The sequence below is a fragment of the Apiotrichum porosum genome (assembly GCF_003942205.1).
Source record: "Apiotrichum porosum strain DSM 27194 chromosome Unknown scaffold_1, whole genome shotgun sequence".
In the NCBI taxonomy this organism is placed as follows: domain Eukaryota; kingdom Fungi; phylum Basidiomycota; class Tremellomycetes; order Trichosporonales; family Trichosporonaceae; genus Apiotrichum; species Apiotrichum porosum.
In genome coordinates, this window is record NW_021167108.1 from 470,165 (window position 1) to 487,000 (window position 16,836).

The 16,836-nt window shown below is 58.4% G+C and overlaps 4 protein-coding genes across 4 annotated transcripts; 3 read left to right on the plus strand and 1 right to left on the minus strand.

Moving 5' to 3' along the window:
• Positions 1-479: 479 nt before the first annotated feature.
• On the plus strand, positions 480-2,772 carry EHS24_000159 (uncharacterized protein; the record flags this gene model as incomplete). Its single annotated transcript, XM_028615997.1, has 3 exons — positions 480-2,103; positions 2,155-2,481; positions 2,537-2,772. 3 exons carry the CDS (start codon positions 480-482, stop codon positions 2,770-2,772), a joined length of 2,187 nt encoding a protein of 728 aa, XP_028479854.1.
• A 1,395-nt stretch (positions 2,773-4,167) lies between these two features.
• Positions 4,168-5,701, minus strand: EHS24_000160 (uncharacterized protein; the record flags this gene model as incomplete). The annotated part of the gene is made up of 2 exons (XM_028615998.1): positions 4,168-5,418; positions 5,489-5,701. 2 exons carry the CDS (start codon positions 5,699-5,701, stop codon positions 4,168-4,170), a joined length of 1,464 nt encoding a protein of 487 aa, XP_028479855.1.
• Positions 5,702-12,156: 6,455 nt separating this feature from the next.
• On the plus strand, positions 12,157-13,867 carry EHS24_000161 (uncharacterized protein; the record flags this gene model as incomplete). Its single annotated transcript, XM_028615999.1, has 7 exons — positions 12,157-12,324; positions 12,373-12,389; positions 12,444-12,472; positions 12,511-12,620; positions 12,679-13,255; positions 13,324-13,421; positions 13,523-13,867. 7 exons carry the CDS (start codon positions 12,157-12,159, stop codon positions 13,865-13,867), a joined length of 1,344 nt encoding a protein of 447 aa, XP_028479856.1.
• A 479-nt stretch (positions 13,868-14,346) lies between these two features.
• EHS24_000162 (uncharacterized protein) lies at positions 14,347-15,291 on the plus strand (the record flags this gene model as incomplete). The annotated part of the gene is made up of 7 exons (XM_028616000.1): positions 14,347-14,372; positions 14,497-14,510; positions 14,558-14,632; positions 14,793-14,892; positions 14,943-14,970; positions 15,154-15,195; positions 15,223-15,291. The coding sequence occupies 7 exons, from the start codon at positions 14,347-14,349 to the stop codon at positions 15,289-15,291; spliced, it is 354 nt and encodes a 117-aa protein (XP_028479857.1).
• Positions 15,292-16,836: the final 1,545 nt, after the last annotated feature.

Here is a 16,836-nt window from a genome sequence, read left to right on the forward strand (position 1 = left end):
GAGAGAGAACGACAAAGGACAAGATGGGCCGCGTTTAAAGAAGGTGGACCAAGGCGGAACGCGACCCATCAGCCAGCAATGGGGGATTTTGCCGGGCCAGAACGGGAGGCACCACCCCCCCACCTGCATGCAGCACATGTGGTGCGTGTTGGTCACAAAAGCGGTGGCGAACACATGATGCAAACCGGGCAGCAACGCGTGGGTAGGCTCCGGCCGGCGGGCGCGCGCGGGTGCGTCTGTGGGGTACCCCGGATTGTCCCCCCACGTGACAGTCGCGTGGGCGGCAGGGGGGTGTCGGGGACGGCATGGGCGCCCACGGAAGCAAAAATCGTGCCTCGCGTGCCCGGTTGACGGTGGTGTGTTGTTGTGTTTCTCTGCGCGCGCACCGCCAGGCAGACGGAGAGGGGACGCGCCTGCTCTTTCTGTCGTCCACCACCAATTCTCCTCGCCCACACCATATCCGACAACCATCTCTCGCCATGCCCACCCCACCACCGGGCACCGTGTTCGACGCGTCCACAAGTGAGACTGGAGATGGAGCATCCATCCTCTTCTCGGAACAGGTCCGCGCAGACACCTACGACAGTGCAGGCCCCAGCACCACTTCATACCACAACCACCAAAACCAACGTCGCGGGCACGCAGCAGAACCCGAGGGGGACGACGGAGACAACGACACTGAACCGGACGCCGGAAGCATGTTCTTCTACGTCGTCGACGACAGCGTTCCCACTACGGCTGGTATCATGCCGCCAGGACAAGGAAAGGAGCGCGAGGACGAGGCAATGGATCAAGACGAACACGACCCACCACCAGACGTCGACATGAACTTTTGGCTCGAGTCCGGCGAGGAAGGCGACGAGGACGTAGAGGGCGGTGGCGAGACTACACCAAGAGCAGCACCGGCACCAGAAGTAGCAGCAGCCCCAACACCTCCACCACCACCGCCGCCCATTTTGGAGGTGACTGTGCCTACCGACAATGAGACGAGCAGCGTTCCCCGGCCCGTCCGCGATGACAGGTACTGCTCTGCGGAAGTTGTGGAATCGGATGATGACGTCTATGTTGAGCCAGCAAGTTACCACTCTGGCGACTCGGACGAGTACGAGATGGATCACCGACCATGGTTGGAACGTACGGCCATCAAGCGCGACATTCAAGAACTGTACGCCATTACCGGCATGCAGAACTCTTTCCTGGGAACTGAACGCTACCGTGCAGTAGATCGTCTAGGAGAAGGCACCTTTTCATCCGTCTACCTCGCGCACGACACACTCCATCACCTCTATGACAACCGGTCCTGGCGTGAAGAGGACGAACTCAGTCTGAGCGCAAACGGCAAAGTCAAGGTCGCACTCAAGAAGATTCTTGTCACCAGCTCGCCCTCGCGTATCGAGAACGAGCTGTCCATCCTCGAGAACCTGCGAGGGTGCAGAAACGTCTCCCCCCTCATCTCGGCGTTCCGCGACGAGGACCAGATTGTCGTTGTCCTCCCCTTCCACCCTTCGGACGACTTTCGCTACTTTTACCGCTTGATGGACCCACCAAAGATCAAGCAGTACATGACCTGCCTGTTCCGCGCGCTCAAGGACACGCACTCGAGAGGAATCATCCACCGTGATGTCAAGCCTGCCAACTTTCTCTTCGACTATGAAACCGGGCATGGGGTCCTCGTCGACTTTGGTCTTGCGGAACGCTATGCTCCTCCACGCCGACCGATGTGCCAGCACGAGATTGCGACCCCGGCGTCACCACATGGTACAAGAACCAAGACTAGCGACACTGTCGCTGTCGAGCAAGCTGTCTATGACGCGAGGAAACGCGCAAAGTCTGGAGACGGTCGTGTTGGTTTTAGGCAAGAAGACAGCCGCCCTGCCATCAAGACAAACCGCGCCGGTACACGAGGCTTCCGCGCACCTGAAGTGCTCCTCAAGTGTCCAGATCAGACAGTCGCGATTGACGTATGGTCTGCAGGCGTGATGCTGCTCTCGATGCTCGCACACAAGTTCCCAGTTTTCAACTCGACTGATGACGTCGAGTCTCTCATGGAGATTGCGGCTGTGTTTGGCCGTGGGGCAATGGAACGATGTGCATTATTGCATAGTGAGTTGCCTCCACACGTCAGGTTGGACATGTATCACTGACGCTTCACAGACCGTACCATCATGACCAACGTCCCTACGGTGGATCACCCTCCCGACTCGCTTGCTGCACTCATCCTGCGTCTCAACCCACACCTCTACACGCCGCACCAGGCACAGCCCACTCGCGAGGAGGCGTTGGCACACATTACCGATGTTGATGCCGCGTTTGACCTGTGTGGACGGCTGTTGCGGCTCGATGCGACCACCCGTATCACTGCTGCTGCAGCGTTGCGACACCGATTCCTTGCCAACGATGAGGACGACGGACCAGACGAGATTCTTGATGTGACCGAGGGCAAGTGTGGACACCTGCACCAGATCACCGAAGATGGCACCCGTGAGTTTCTGCCAGCCTTCTTTGTCCAACAGTGGTGCTGACAATTGTGCGATAGACCAAGCTCGCTTCGGAGACGTGATCGAGGACATGCGTTATGGACAAGGCATCCCGACATCGCGCGACGCGTTGTGTCCCGAGCACGAGCACTGGCAGCAGCGGAGCGGTGTCAACCCCCTAGGTGCAGCTTATGGCGCCACGCTCGACGACGAGTATTACGAAGACGCCGGGTTCCACGTCAAAGATGAACATGCCGGATGGGACGATGTGGGGCCAGCCCGCACAGTCATCTGAGACGTCAAGGCGCCGAGACAGTGAATGCAACGTCTCCATCATGTCTACTCTCTCCGGCTCTTGCTCAGACGAGAACATGATCGATTTGCTCAGACGAGAACATGATCGACAGTCGTCTAGGGTCTGACACGAGACGTCATCATGACGCTCGGCCCACGGGAGATGTGCCACAGGAGTGCATCGAGAGCCGGTGGGAGTAGACGACGCGTCTGACAGAGTTGATTGGGAGAATGAACTATGAGCCGCGGTTGCTGGGCGCGTCATTGTGAGATGGTGGAGCCGGTACACACGGCAACCAAACCACTATGGGTGGGAGGGAGGGAGGGGGGAGCAAGAGGCGTATTTTCGTAGCCTTGTTTAAAGTGTCATTATTGTAGTTTTAACCAACAGCATGCACAGCAGCCATGACGACACGATGTGCAGATGAAAGACATCGGCTTGAAGAGTAACCGATTCCCCGATGCTCCACACGGCGCCAGTCCTTAGCCTGCGTGCACAATTGATGTCGTTGCGCACTTGACACGGCTGATGGCAGCCGGCGGGCTGTGTGGCTCAGGCGATCAGGCTCGCTTCATCCTGGTATACGGCAACACCGGCGAATAATATTGGTTTTGTTTTGTTTGTCGCTTATTGGGGAAAAAGGGATGTTCCCTTTGTCCTTTGGCTAGCTTCGTGGACAGGTTCCCGTGCGACGCGCAGCCGCAACCAATATCCAGAAATCCGCAAGTGCCGATCTCTCTCAACGGTATACCAGTATGTTATGTACTGGTCGCGCTGGAACGCGCTAAGAAATGAACGGGAAGTAGCACCACTGGTGGACGTGGTACGTGCCATAAACACGGACTGAGGCCGGTGTGAGGTGGACCGCCTCGTGAAGGGTTTTTGGATTTTTGGTGGCAAACGGACAAACGTACGACAATAGTGTTTGAGACTTTCGTCTTTAGTGACCTTCTCCGGTTGGAGTTGGTATCCGGTGTTCTGGACATTTTGACGTTTTGGTCTCGTTACGATGTGGGGAGCTGTATCCCAGGGGCCAGAGGTCGAGTATGCACAACACTCGACGGGCGAGTGCAAAGTGCCAGTCCCGCACTCGCTTACTGGACAACGTCGCAAACGGACACCTTTTCCTAGCTTTTACGTTGTTTCGTGGCATGTCTCTCCGTAAGTACCTGCGGACTAGGAACGTCGAGCGTTGGCTTGCCGAGCAGGCTCTGCTTCTCCACATGCAGTGTGTGCGTATGTGTGTGTGCGTATGTGCGAATGGATACATGCCAAAGAAGTGCTACGGTTACAGCGGGTGGAAGTGGGCGTTCTATTATGGATGTCGGGGCTGGGCAACGCTCCCTCTTCAGACCTAGACCTATAGTAATGGGGATGTAATGGACAGGTGTACGGTTACAGCATAAGCGCAGAACGAACCGGGTAGAGCTGGGCCTGGCCCATCTTGGGCGTGAGCGCGTGCGAGTCCTCGCCGTCGTCATCTTCATCGGCGGCTGTGCCGTCGGCGCCAGTCCACTCGCCCATGCGTGTGCATGGCGACGGACCGGCTGCGACCCACGCTGCCTCGTCGTCGCCAAAGTTGGGCGTGGCGGGCCAGGACATTGCCTCGTCATCGGACGAGCCGTGGTCGCTGACGCTGGCTGTTGGGGACATGAAGATGCCGAGACCGATGAGGCCTTGCCCCTCGTGGCCGCCCGAGCAGCACCGGAGCATGGCAGTGGGAGGGGCGAGCGTGCCGTTGTCGTCGCCAGGTGGGATACAGAAGGAAGACGGCGACTCGAGGTAGATGGATGACATGGGGAGCGGGCGGGTAGGGAGCAGGCGCTGGCGAGGGAGAGCAATCCCAGGGGGCATGGGATACTCGAAGCGCGGGACGTCAAAGCGCGCAGCGAGGCTGGTGGCGACCAGAGGGTTGAGCCAGGCGGAGATGGTGATGGCGTTGGGGTCGGAGCGGTTGGAACGGAAATCACCCAGGTAGTCGGATACCTTTGCGTTCTCGTCGGCAAGGAGAAGGGGTGGGGCTGAGGTGGCGGGATAAGGAGTCGGACGGCGACCACGGGTGAGACCGCCAGTGGCGTCGATGGCGGCGAGGTCACCTTTGCTCATGTCTATGCGCCAGAGGATCAGGGCATCGAGCATGCCAGCCGGCGCTGGGCGGGACGAAGCAAGGAGGAGGGCGACCTTGAATTCTGCAACGGTCGAGTCTGGGGAAATGTCGACGAGGACGACACCGTCATCGCTGTCGACGGGTGTTGCTGTTGCCGAACGTTTGCTGCGCATGTCACTGTCGATCGACGCGAAGCGAGCGGAAATCGTAATGGGCACGCTTGGTGGCCGTGTCCAGTCAAGCGAGGAAGTCGACGCCGTACGTGCCAGAATGCTAATGGTGTCTGGGCAGCCGCCGTCGGGAAACCAGTGGCCGACTTTAGGCTTGACGCCAGCGGGCCAGCCGCTGCCTCGACGTCGTGGTGCGCGTAGTGAACCGGATCCGTTAATGTAGGCTGGGAGGGGGAGACCACCGCTGGCAGCCAGCTGCGAGGGGTCGTCCAGGTTCCACCCAGGGAATACGGAGAGGAGGGATGCTGGCACACCGTAGCGCTCGACGTATGCACCGGCCTCGTAGTGAGCCTGCCATGGAATGGAGACCTGATTTTGGTGTTAGTAACCGCGCACATGTGTGGTGGCGTCTGGGGTTGTTCCTTGTGCGGCTACTCACCTTGAACAGGCTTATGCTTGCCACACCAAGCTCAGCGGCAACCGCATCACGAATGGCGCTCACGTCGTCATCGGCATTGACTCGAATGACAAACATGTCGCGAGCACTGGGTCCCGAGTCAACGAGAACGCGGACCTGGACCACCATGGCATCGGAGGAGGTGCCGGTCGGTGTGCGCGAGTTGGTTTTACGGCGGAACAGTCCGAGGCCCATTGTGCCTCAAACGCTCAAACGGGTGGTGTGGTGTGTGGTGGGTGGGGGAGCGGGTGTGGAGGGGTCGTGGTGCAAGCTCGTTGCTCTACCATGTACCACTTCTGCTTATGTCTTATTACTACAGCTTTGTCGTTTTGGCGGGTGTGGGGCGAGCAAGTGGGCTAGGAGGAGGGGGTTAGAAGCGCGGCAGTCACTATCGTCACCAACCTTTTATTGCCTCTTGACGTCGGCGGAGTGGTGGTGTGGTGTCGGAACCACGCTCTCCTGTCTTGGAGCCTCGAGCCTTAGACGCTTCGACGCCTCTCGCGTGGCCACGCCTCTCTTCTCTGCACCTGTGATCGACAGACGCGTTCCCTGTTCTCACCCCCGCACCCCCCGGTGACCCGCGGTGGCTGCTGCGGGATGCTGAATGCTGAACACATGCAGTGGCCGGCGCGTCTCGCCATCGACCCCTCTGGCCTCTGGGCCCACCTGGTTCGCTCGGCGCGCTCGGGCTAACTCCTAAATGGTCTTTCAATACCCCCCCTGCCGTTTGCCGGCACCGAGGTAGAATCCTGGACGTGCGTACACTAGTTCGGCAGCGTGAGCGTGTTCTGCCGCGGTCTTGAGTGATGATAGAGAGAGCGAGAGAGAGCGAGAGAGCTTGCCGCTGTGGTGCTGCGCGCCAATGTGGGGGCCGGAGGAGGACGAGGAGGGGGCAGCAGCTTTGAGGCATGTCGGCCGCGGCGGCGCCACACGATCCCGCATGCCGTGTATTAAGAGGCCCCCCGCCCCCCTTCATCCACTCCCTCCCGCGCTATCTCACCCTGGACAGCGACCCTCAACAGAGTCCTCGCATCGAAAGCTGTTGCACGCGAGCACCACGCAGATCGAGGGATGCCGTCATCCTCTCATGTCGCTGAGCCTTTGGAACAAGAGCCGTCGATTGTGGAGAGTTACCACACCGCTCAAGTTTTCACCCAAATTCTTCCTCTGGCCGTCTGGCGCGTCTGGGCTCAGAGCCAAGCGGATTGCTGGAACGTCCTGAACAGCTGGGAAGCGATTCCCGCTGTCCTCGATTGATGTTGCTGGGTGCAACTGCACTTGAACTGGCTCCCTTGGCAGCATGCCCGTGCAATCGTGTTCTCTACCATGGTCCAACCGCCGGTACATGCACCCATCGAGATCTGTTTGCTGTATTGCTCGCAACATTGCCCTGTTCCGCGCTGGTCAATTCGGTGACATGGCCATCCGCTAGTTGTGTCGTGACCTCCGCCTAAACGGCCAGAATCATGTCATCCACAGGGGAGAGCCACGCAGCTCACAGGGCCAACTGCGCAAGGGGGGCAAGACGTCATACGGCACATACATTCTCCGTCGTCTTTGTGAATGGAGAACACGCGACCGCAGTATCACCCCAGAACGCCATGTACGCGGATACGCGTCGTGGCGGTATCCCGTAGCTTCCGTCACATACACGGACAAAGGATGACGATATGGCGAGGTCGTCGGGTGTGCCCATGGCGCACACTCCACAGGACCGAGACTGGGCCGTGGCTGGTGAGCAGGGCCCTCCTGCAAGACACATGCCAACCGTTGGACGAGCCGGACGAGCACACGTGCTGAGCCCCTTGGCACCCATTAGGAGCTTAGCAGACGGCAAGAACGGGCACTTGTTGCGCAGTTGTGCTCTAGACCGCGTGCTCCAAGCCGCAACACACCGCACACGGATTAACCATGACACCACCTCACAGGGATGTCACAAGTGGGGGTCGCTCGGTGCCAACGATATCCATGGCTCCGCCGAACGTCGCTCGGCGCGCTCGTACAAAGCACTTTAGAGGCCGGATGTGAAGAGGTAACGCCGGTAAGAAGGCCGGAAACCCATATGCGGTCTTGACCCGTTAATCCGGTACTGCACTAGCTAGTTATCGGGTACGAGGCTCCAGGATCCAGGTGCGAAAGAGTGGAGCATGGGACGCCGTGGTTGCACAACTCGTCGTTGCGCTGGAACCCGTACCCAGACAATCTAGCCAACATCCGAGAGCTTCCGTAGAATTGGGTCTCCGGTAAACCTTCCGCAAGAAATCGGCTCCTCAATAACGGCAGCGATGAACTAGTGACGGATGTGTTCTTTACCTGACACTGATGCAGGTAGTGCGAAGCTGCTTTCCTGCATGCCTGCTCCCCCCACCCGCCCCCGCGTCTCTACAGTTTAACAGTTTCCTGCCAAAGCACAGCATGCCCGTCCGCTGGCAACTCGTATCCACAATGGACGGCGACCTGACCTGCCCTGACACCCGGGTACACGCACTTCCTGTGGCCTCTTTGACGTGCCGGCGTGCCACGGCCCGGCTCCCTGTCTTTCATACAGCGTACCTTGCATCTGCATGCCTGGGCAAGCTGCCATACCGTGTCCCTGTCTAGAACCCCGCTCTACTCGAATGATTGCGTGCGAGTTTTGTTGGAGACAGAATATACCGCCAGACCTTTTTGCTGCGGGACGGCGCTAGGCTGGGCAGGGACCATATGGACAACCTGATCGACCTGGCTGCCATGGACGTGCGTCGTGCCTCGCCCCACTCTGGAACCCCTCAACGCCACTGCGCACCTCGCGCTGCAAGCCTAGATACAGAACATTCCTCACTCACCACTGCCTCGTGACAAGGAAGCAGATGTATTTGTATTGATATGGGTTCGCAGTGCCATGTATTTGTATTATAGCGCAGAGGGGCTCGCGCATTGGCAGGCAGTGATGAACTATTCGTCATATCGGCTCTTGAGTGCCCCGCCACATCATCATGACGTTGTGTGGGTGGTCTCTGGAGCAAGAGCCGTGTTAGCTTCGAGGGCAGCAATCTCAACAGCCGCCTCCTCTTCTCCTATGCTCCGACAATGGTCCGATGGTGATAGACCAGGACACAGTACACAGGTAAAGACAAATGCTGTACAACGCACTCAGTCACCGGTACTCCCTGTGTGTGCATGCGGGCCATACGCAGTGCCTATGTAATAGAGGGTGCCGCCCTACTCGTCCCCAAAGGTACATTGTATGTGCAGGACCCAGGTTCCGAGAAAAAAAGGTTGGCATCCTGAGCCAGCAGGTGGAGGATCATCTGCGACACGCGCACGCTACTGACATTTGTATTGCTGCCCGGCACGTTGCTCCAACGATCAACGATCAACAAGCCGTGCAGCCACCCATCAGCCACAACCGATCGAGTGGCTGTGGCGGCAGCCGTTCCGGCGTGAGGAGATCACACAGCCAGTACGCCTCCTTTTTTTTGCTCGCGGGTGAGGTTGGTCCCTTGGGTGTGTGGTGGAATTGTGGTCACCCGCACAATGGAGAATGCATAGAGCCAGTTCTTCTTCCTTACCGCTGTGGCGGGCCCTTGTTGTGGACGGGCTCGCGGGCCAGACGGCCCGTTGCCCTTCACTGCTGTACCAAGTGCTTGACCTGACACCTGGCCTGAGACTAATTGCCAGAGCAGGCATACACTCCTGAACCGCACGTCCATCGCAGGAAAACCGGTGGTTAACCGCACCCGCGAGCCGCTGACGAAAACCCCACATTTGCCGCTGCCGCTCCGAGACGAATGGCTGAGACATGTGTGACCGACCCCGCCAATATGCTGGGTTCCCAGCGACGCGTTCATCATGCCAAAGAGTCGTCATCGTCGTCCGCGCTTTGTGCCCTTTGACACACCTGGATTCTAGAGAAAACGGTGCCACCCGCGGGAAAGTGTGTGTAAGGAAAACTGTCACGGCTCGCCATGGTGACCCGCCCCCAGCTATCAGCGTTGACCCACATTTTCGCACGAGGTGCATCACCCTCGCGAGGCCGCGAACTGGTCCCAAAACGCCACCGAGGTCATGACCACGACAGGATGTCAGCTGACTTTGCTGAAGCTGATGCTGACGATTTTTCAATGACTGGACGGTGTTACTTTCAAACGACACGTTTGTCATGTTAATGTGGCAGGGGAGTCACTGCATGTCACCTGTCGCCTTGCTGTGCGGCTACTCTGTTCCATCTCGTTTTTCTCTCTGTATGCGTTCTCAGCTACAACAAGGCCATCAGGCTTGACCTGAGTGCTTCGTCCCTGCCTTCCGAAGCTTGCTGAGGTTGCAGCACTGGCATTGGCCCAATGAACCCGGGACAACGGCAACCGGCCTGCTGAGGTTGTCCACGTAGTTGTTACCGGGGGTACGGCGGAGCGCCGCTCTGTAACCTTGTCTTGAACCACCCTCACTCCCCCACCAACTGAACCTGACTGCCCACCCCTCACGCCACATCGCTTACGAACAGAGGCCACGGGTTTTGGAGCGAGATTCACGTTGGCGGGTTGTTAGCATCCGAGCCTCCGTTCCCCACAACAAAGCGAACTTGGTTCTAACTGAGAGAGAGAGACTCCGGCTCGATCACCGCTTTCTCTCTCGGAAGATGGATCTTTTGCACCTCCGCCGTTCCGAGGTTTGCCAGGCTTTAGGTCGTCCGTGGCACCCAATTTCCGACGGCAGACCCCGCCAATTCCGCACTGGACCATGCCACTCCCAGACCTCGTCACATGCACCGTCGGAGCTCCACCCCACTACGCGTTCCCGAGCGGTAAGTTAACCGGTGGATCTCAGTGCCACGATCGCGAGCAAGATGGAGGCGCGACCTGCCTCTCCAGTTCCTTGTCGATTTTGCTTTTGCCGGCTCGTCTACGCCAGGGATTTCCGGCACGTCGGGTCGTGTGAGGGTCCACGCCACACCCTGCACCGGCTTTGCCGCCGAACACGAAGCGACCAAGCGACCAAGCGAGGCAGATCTGCATTTCTATAAAAAAAGTGGCATCCCTACGCGCAAAGAGGTAGGTAAGCGTTCGCCTCGCGGTCTGGCGAGCTGGCAATCTGGCGATCTGCCTCTTACCTGTTTGCCAAGACGAAAATGGATCTCAGGAAAGCCACAGAGCACCTCGTTGTGGCTTTGTCTGGCCCCAGTGCCTCATACCACCCGACGCGCCGCAGGTACGAGGGTATGAACGACTGTACCCACATGGCTATGCTAAAGCGAACGAGCCTGAGGAACGTACCACGAACTGATGTGGTGCGTGCTCGCAGAGTGTCCTCATATACAGACGAGATATTCCGTTATCGGTACAGCGCACAGCACCATGGGCAGTAAGTAACCGCTTGCACCATGTGCCCCACCTGGGCAGTGTGGCCTTCAAAAATGCATCGGAATCCGGATTCTTGACGCGCTGTGACAAACGAGAGAGCGGACCTCGCCGCATGACCGCATGGCGCGCGTTGGTGACATGTGCTCAACGCCTCCTGTGTCAGAAACGACGTCGAGGGACTGCAAAGTTCATTACAGCGACCAACGCCGAAAGCCAACGCCGAAACCAAACACCGAGACCTACACAAGGATCCAAGAACCTGTGTCCGTAGTTCTCCCTCGCGTAGGTTTTCTCGGCCAGGAGCAACCTCGTGAGATCCAGAATAAATATTGGGCCTGGAGGCGTCAGTGCCCGAAAGGGATGACGGCAGTGGCGGTCGGCCGCCGGTCATTGCGGTCGTCGATGTCAATACGAGACGGTGCCGAGCGGCGAGCGCCGCTACACTGTTGGCAGGTGAGGGGTGTACATGCATCGTAGACGTCAACATCAAAGACTACCCTCCCTCCAACTCTGCACACGACACGGTACTGACATGCAAACGAAAAAAACGTGTCGGTGGTTTTACTGACTGAATTGAAATGATTTAATTGGTGAATCTCGAAAAGTGTGGCAACTAATAAAATTGTCATTCTGATTAGACATTCAAGACCAGCTGTTGTCAACGTAAATTCCTGTGCACGTCTCAAGGCGATCTTAACTGGGGATGTGGCAGAAATACACGACGTCGGTCGACGTTTGATCTGTCCGGCTTTCAACTATCCAAACAGATCGCCCATGTGTCCACAGTGTGAAGATCCCGACAGATCATCCGCATGTATAATCCCCACTCTTGCCTAGATGTGCTTAACGCAACCCACTAGGCCTACGCAAGTACCACACGCACACACAGACTACTAGCCACACATGAAGCGCAGAAGACATCGTTGGGAAGTGGCAAAAGCGACCTTCGCGGTCACGACTCCCAGCCTTATTTCAATAGCGTGGCAGACATCCACCGCCCTTCTTCCCTCTCTGCGTCTCGTCTTCACACACACAATGCTTTAGAACTGCATCTTGGGCGAGGCTCCCCCATGCACAAGCACGGCTGAGACGATTGTGGCCAAGGTGGGCGACAGCACTTGCCGGCGACACCGGCGCCCGCCTATTCCTTCGCGCGCCTTTCTATTCGGCCACTCCGATTCATATCTCAACCAGCGTCGGCGATCTCCCGACCGGATCAAGTGACGTCTTGGGTCTGACTTTTAGAACCCCAATCACAACGAGCTCTTGCATGACTCCCACCCCCACACTCCTCTCTCACACTCTCACACCATGACCTACGCTGCGGTCCTTCGCAAGAAGTACCCCTTCATCGCGCCGTCGATGAACGTCGACCACCTGGTCGTCGGCGGCGGCGTTGTCGGCCTTGCTGTCGCTGCCGGACTTGTCAACACGGCCGGCGCGAACCGGACAACCTTTGTCGTCGAGCGTCGAAAGCTGGTACGTCCACCTGGGAGGTTATCTGATCGGCGCTTATGACAAGTGAAGCTTGGACAGGAGACTACGTGCGCATCTTGACTGGCATTGGGAAGAAGGACACGGAGCTGACGATCTGCAAGTGCTCGCAACTCTGAAGTCATCCACTCTGGTGAGTTCAGGACCATGCAAGGCGGGAGCTCATTGTAGGCATCTACTACCCCGTGGGCAGCCTCAAGTCTGAGCTGTGCATTCGCGGCCGCGACCTGCTGTACGACCGCTGCAAGGTGTTTGGTATTGGCTACAGCAAGACTGAGAAGGTGAGAACCCACCTGGACGAGGGACAACGTTCATGACCGGGTAGTGACTAACGCTCAGCTCATTGTCGCTACGGACAAGTACCAAATCCCCTACCTTGACGACTTGCAGACGCACACCCAGCACCCCTCATTCCTGCGGGGCATGGACACTGGCTCGTCCATGGACAACAACTCGGTCATCCCTGCCTACTTTCTCAACGGCGACGACGCCCGCGACATGGAGCCCGACCTCTCGCCAGACGTGTGCGCGGCTCTCCTCGTTACAGACACGGGTATCGTCGACTCGGCCGCCCTCGTCGAGTCGCTGTCCCGCGAGATTGAAGAGTCCGATTACCTTACCTCGGCTGGCGACGACGGCATACGCAACGGTGTGGGACTCAAGACACACGACTTTGACCGCGGCGAAGGTGTGGTCGTCCCGGGTACCCGTGTTGTGCGCATCGACAGGGAGGAGAACGGCGCGGGCTGGGTCGTGCAGCTCGAGTCCAACTGGGAGGGCAAGGGCGAGGGGGAGACGGGCGATGTCGAGGCTATCCGTGCGGACGTGGTCGTCAACGCCGCTGGCCTGAACTCGGCGAGCCTCGTCGAGCAGCTTCTGCCTGAGTCCCAGCGACCCGGCATCTGGATCTCGAAGGGTACGTGCGCGCGCAGATGTTGAGGAGCGTCTCTCTTTGTCTGCAACGCCACTGACATCATGCTCCAGGCAACTACATGAAGTACAGCGGTCCTGGTGTCGAGAACATCCAGCGTCTCATCTATCCTTGCCCAAGCAAGAGCCTCGACTCGTTGGGCACGCACCTCGTGAGCTAGGAGTTGGACTCGGAAGCTGACAACAGACGCTCGACCTCCACGGCAACATCCGCTTTGGGCCCGACGCCGAGCCCCTTGGCGACGCTGCGCAGTCTGCGGCCAACCCCGACTACTGGCAGGACCATCTCGCCCCATCGGACGCACAGCTCGAGTCCATCGGCCGTTCAGCTCAGCTCTACCTTCCCGGCGTGGACCCCACACGCCTGACTCCCGACTACGCAGGCTTCAGGCCCAACATTGTCCCACCAGGCTCGGGATTCTTCGACTTTGTGATTCGGCACGAGCCGGAGCGTCGGGGCCTTATTGACATGCTGGGCTTTGCGAGCCCTGGTCTGACGAGTTCGCTCGCGGCGGGCGAGCGGGTGGCGAGGATGGTGCGGCGCGAGGTGTGGGACGGCAACAGCGTCGAGGCCAGGGCTGAGGGATGGGAGCTGTGAGAGACGAGTGAGCATGCATGTCAGGTGTTGTTCGTTGTGCATGGAGAAAGGGTGATTGACTTGCTGAGGCAGTAGGGAGACGCGCGATGCATTCTGGGGTCGTGCTGAATGCGCGCATTCATTGTGCAAACTGCGTCGACTGCGTCATTGTGGCACACGTGAGAGCGGATGTGGTGGTGCCATTCAGCGTTTAAGTGGGCTGACTTGTTATGATGGTGTTAGGCCGGTCGTTCCGATGGTGGGGGGTCAGGTGGTCATGTGAACAACAACGTCCGAGTCGTGTGCGAGCCACATCGCGGGGCAGTGCGCGGCCATACGATGCACACGCACGCGGCTATATAAGAGCGACACGTCGTGCATCAACATCTCTCTTCCACCCGCTCTCTCATCCCGAGTAAGCTCCCCAGCATCCACCCAGCCACCGCCTCTGTGCTCCAAACCCCTCTGTAACCCTTCGTACACCCCCCCAACACTCCAGCATGGACTTCGGTACCTCTCCCACCGAGTGAGTAAGCCCACTTGCCCACCTCCCCCTTGGCTGTGCACTGCACCCCCCACTCGTCGCGTCGCACACAGCCCGCACGACCTCGCATCCACCCCCACACAGAGCCGCCACTGACTCCACCCAGCTCGACCGCTTCGGGTACGCCACCATTGCCACCCACGCGACCCTTACTGACCCCCCCATAGTTGAGATCAACGACGCGCTCTTCTGCGAGCACGGCAAGGAGGTCTGCGAGCCCTGCGGCTTTGACGGGCGTGAGGGTAAGTGCACATGGCTCCGCCACATCTCCACAAGCACGACGCCACAACTCCACAACCACTCCACCCCACTCCGCAACCTCTCTACTCCACTCCCCTGCTCCCTACTTTCACCACCTGTCCTCTCCTGCCGTACACCAGCAGTCACTGACCACCTACACAGACAACGACGCGGTTATGGGCTACGACCCCGCTCCCCGCGCTCCCCTCGACATCCCCTCGTACTACCGCAACGCCAAGGACCAGCAGATCGTCTGCAAGGCGTCAGTTGGCCTCGTTGGAAGCATCGTTGAACACTGCTAACGTCTGTTAGTCACGCTAATGTCGATTGCAAGCAATGCGTGAGTCTTGAGCAACGCATTTCATGTATTTGTGGACGTGTGGAGAGAGAGAGAGAGCACTGGTGGCAGAAGGTGGCAGCAGGTGGCCAGGTGGGCATCCACCGGCCCACTTGATTGCCCACCTGGTGCTATATCCGCCATATCCATGACGTCACACGAATACCTTTGCTGACAACCGTGCAGTTCAACTGGAAGAAGCAGGCAAGTATCCAGAGTCCCCACCTCGTAGATGACATGCTGACCGACTGGTAGATCTCCAAGCTCCACAAGGAGGGCAAGAAGATGGCCAAGGCCAACAAGAAGCCCGAGTCCAACTGGTAATCGCCCTTGACCCCTTCCGTCCCGTCCGTTATAGAGTCTCGTTCCGCGGCGCTCGGATTCGGCTCGGTGTAGGGAGGAGCGAGAGGAGGCGGAAAGCAAGCGCCTGTGTGTAACGAGGAAGATAAAGAAGAAGAAGAAGCAAGCAAGAAGTCTGTAGTAGTGTTTTGTATGTGAGAAGCAGTGAGATGAATACGATGGTCATAACCCGATAATGTGCAGTGGTGCGGCATGGCTTGTTCTTGGCTGCAAGGGCTGTGCTGGCTCTTGCACCTGCGAACAACGACTCGCCGCGGGCGATGTCCACCCTTGATGCGTGTTCGACGTCAGTGGCCATTGGCCAGTGGCGCCATACTGGAGCCCCCACAACAGCCCTTGAACAAAGCAGGTCGAAGCGGCCCGTTCAGCCCGCTTTTGTTGGCGCCTAAACACAGGAACAGAAGCGAGGGGGCTGGAGATCCAAGCCGACGGCGCACAACACACAGGTGCCGACTGCGTGTCCACATCACTCTTGACGTTGTCCATTCATTCTTCCCACCATCCGATCTCGGCCAGACAGGACATATCGCCTTGGTGGGGATGCTACGCTATGTCTCGCTGTACAACGGCACGGGCGAGTGCACGCCGGCCTCTCAGCTGAGGCAGGAAGTGGACTGAGTGGGTTTGCGAAGTTGCGGGAATGAGCATGCACTGACTCTCCATAGCCAAGCTTCGGCGACGCTACTTACATGGCCGCATTGCAATGCTGGAGGTGCGCAGGGCTAACGTGTATCGATCTCGGTCCCAGCACAGGAAGCTCTCATTCCCAGCATGTGCTGTGCCGAGATGCTCCTGCGACGAGCCTGTATCCCGAACCAACGCGGTGGCACGAACACAGTGGCACGAGCGTCGCCCAGCGCCCTCTGCGCGCCACTTCCGTCATGCACACCTTCAGCAGTGTCAGACATCCAAAGCTTGAAGTGAGCGAGTGTCATCAGTGAGCACAGAGAGCTCTGCGAATGGTGCGAGCTTGGTCTAACATCTGCAGATTGATCATCTCTTGGTCTAACATCTGCAGATTGATCATCTCGTCTCCTTCACGAGCCTTGACCGCATTCTGTCTGCGGCGCCCTCGTTCACGTATCTCAACAATGTCAAGGACACACGAGAGAATACAATACCGCACAACTGTGGAATGCGTACAGCAGCACCCTTGGAGGAGGAGAACAGAGCTTGCAGGTTCACAAGGGGTCTGATCCAATAGCCAGTGAGGTTTGCCAACGCTTGGCTGCCAACAGCCCGCTCCGGTAGGTGCACGTCACTACGAACAGCGCTAAACGTCACTAGAGCTGCAGACGCAGTCCGCACCTACGGACGCATGCAGACACTGTGCATGCAGGACTGTTATTCGGTAGCAGACTTGAGGTCAGCCCAGGTCAGCAGGCTCTGCTGGCGGGCAGCACACACTCAAACATGACGCCCACTCCTCCTGCCCATCTTTGACATCTTCCACCACCACCCACCGCTGCTACACCACCACCACCACCCACCGTCACAGCACCACCACTA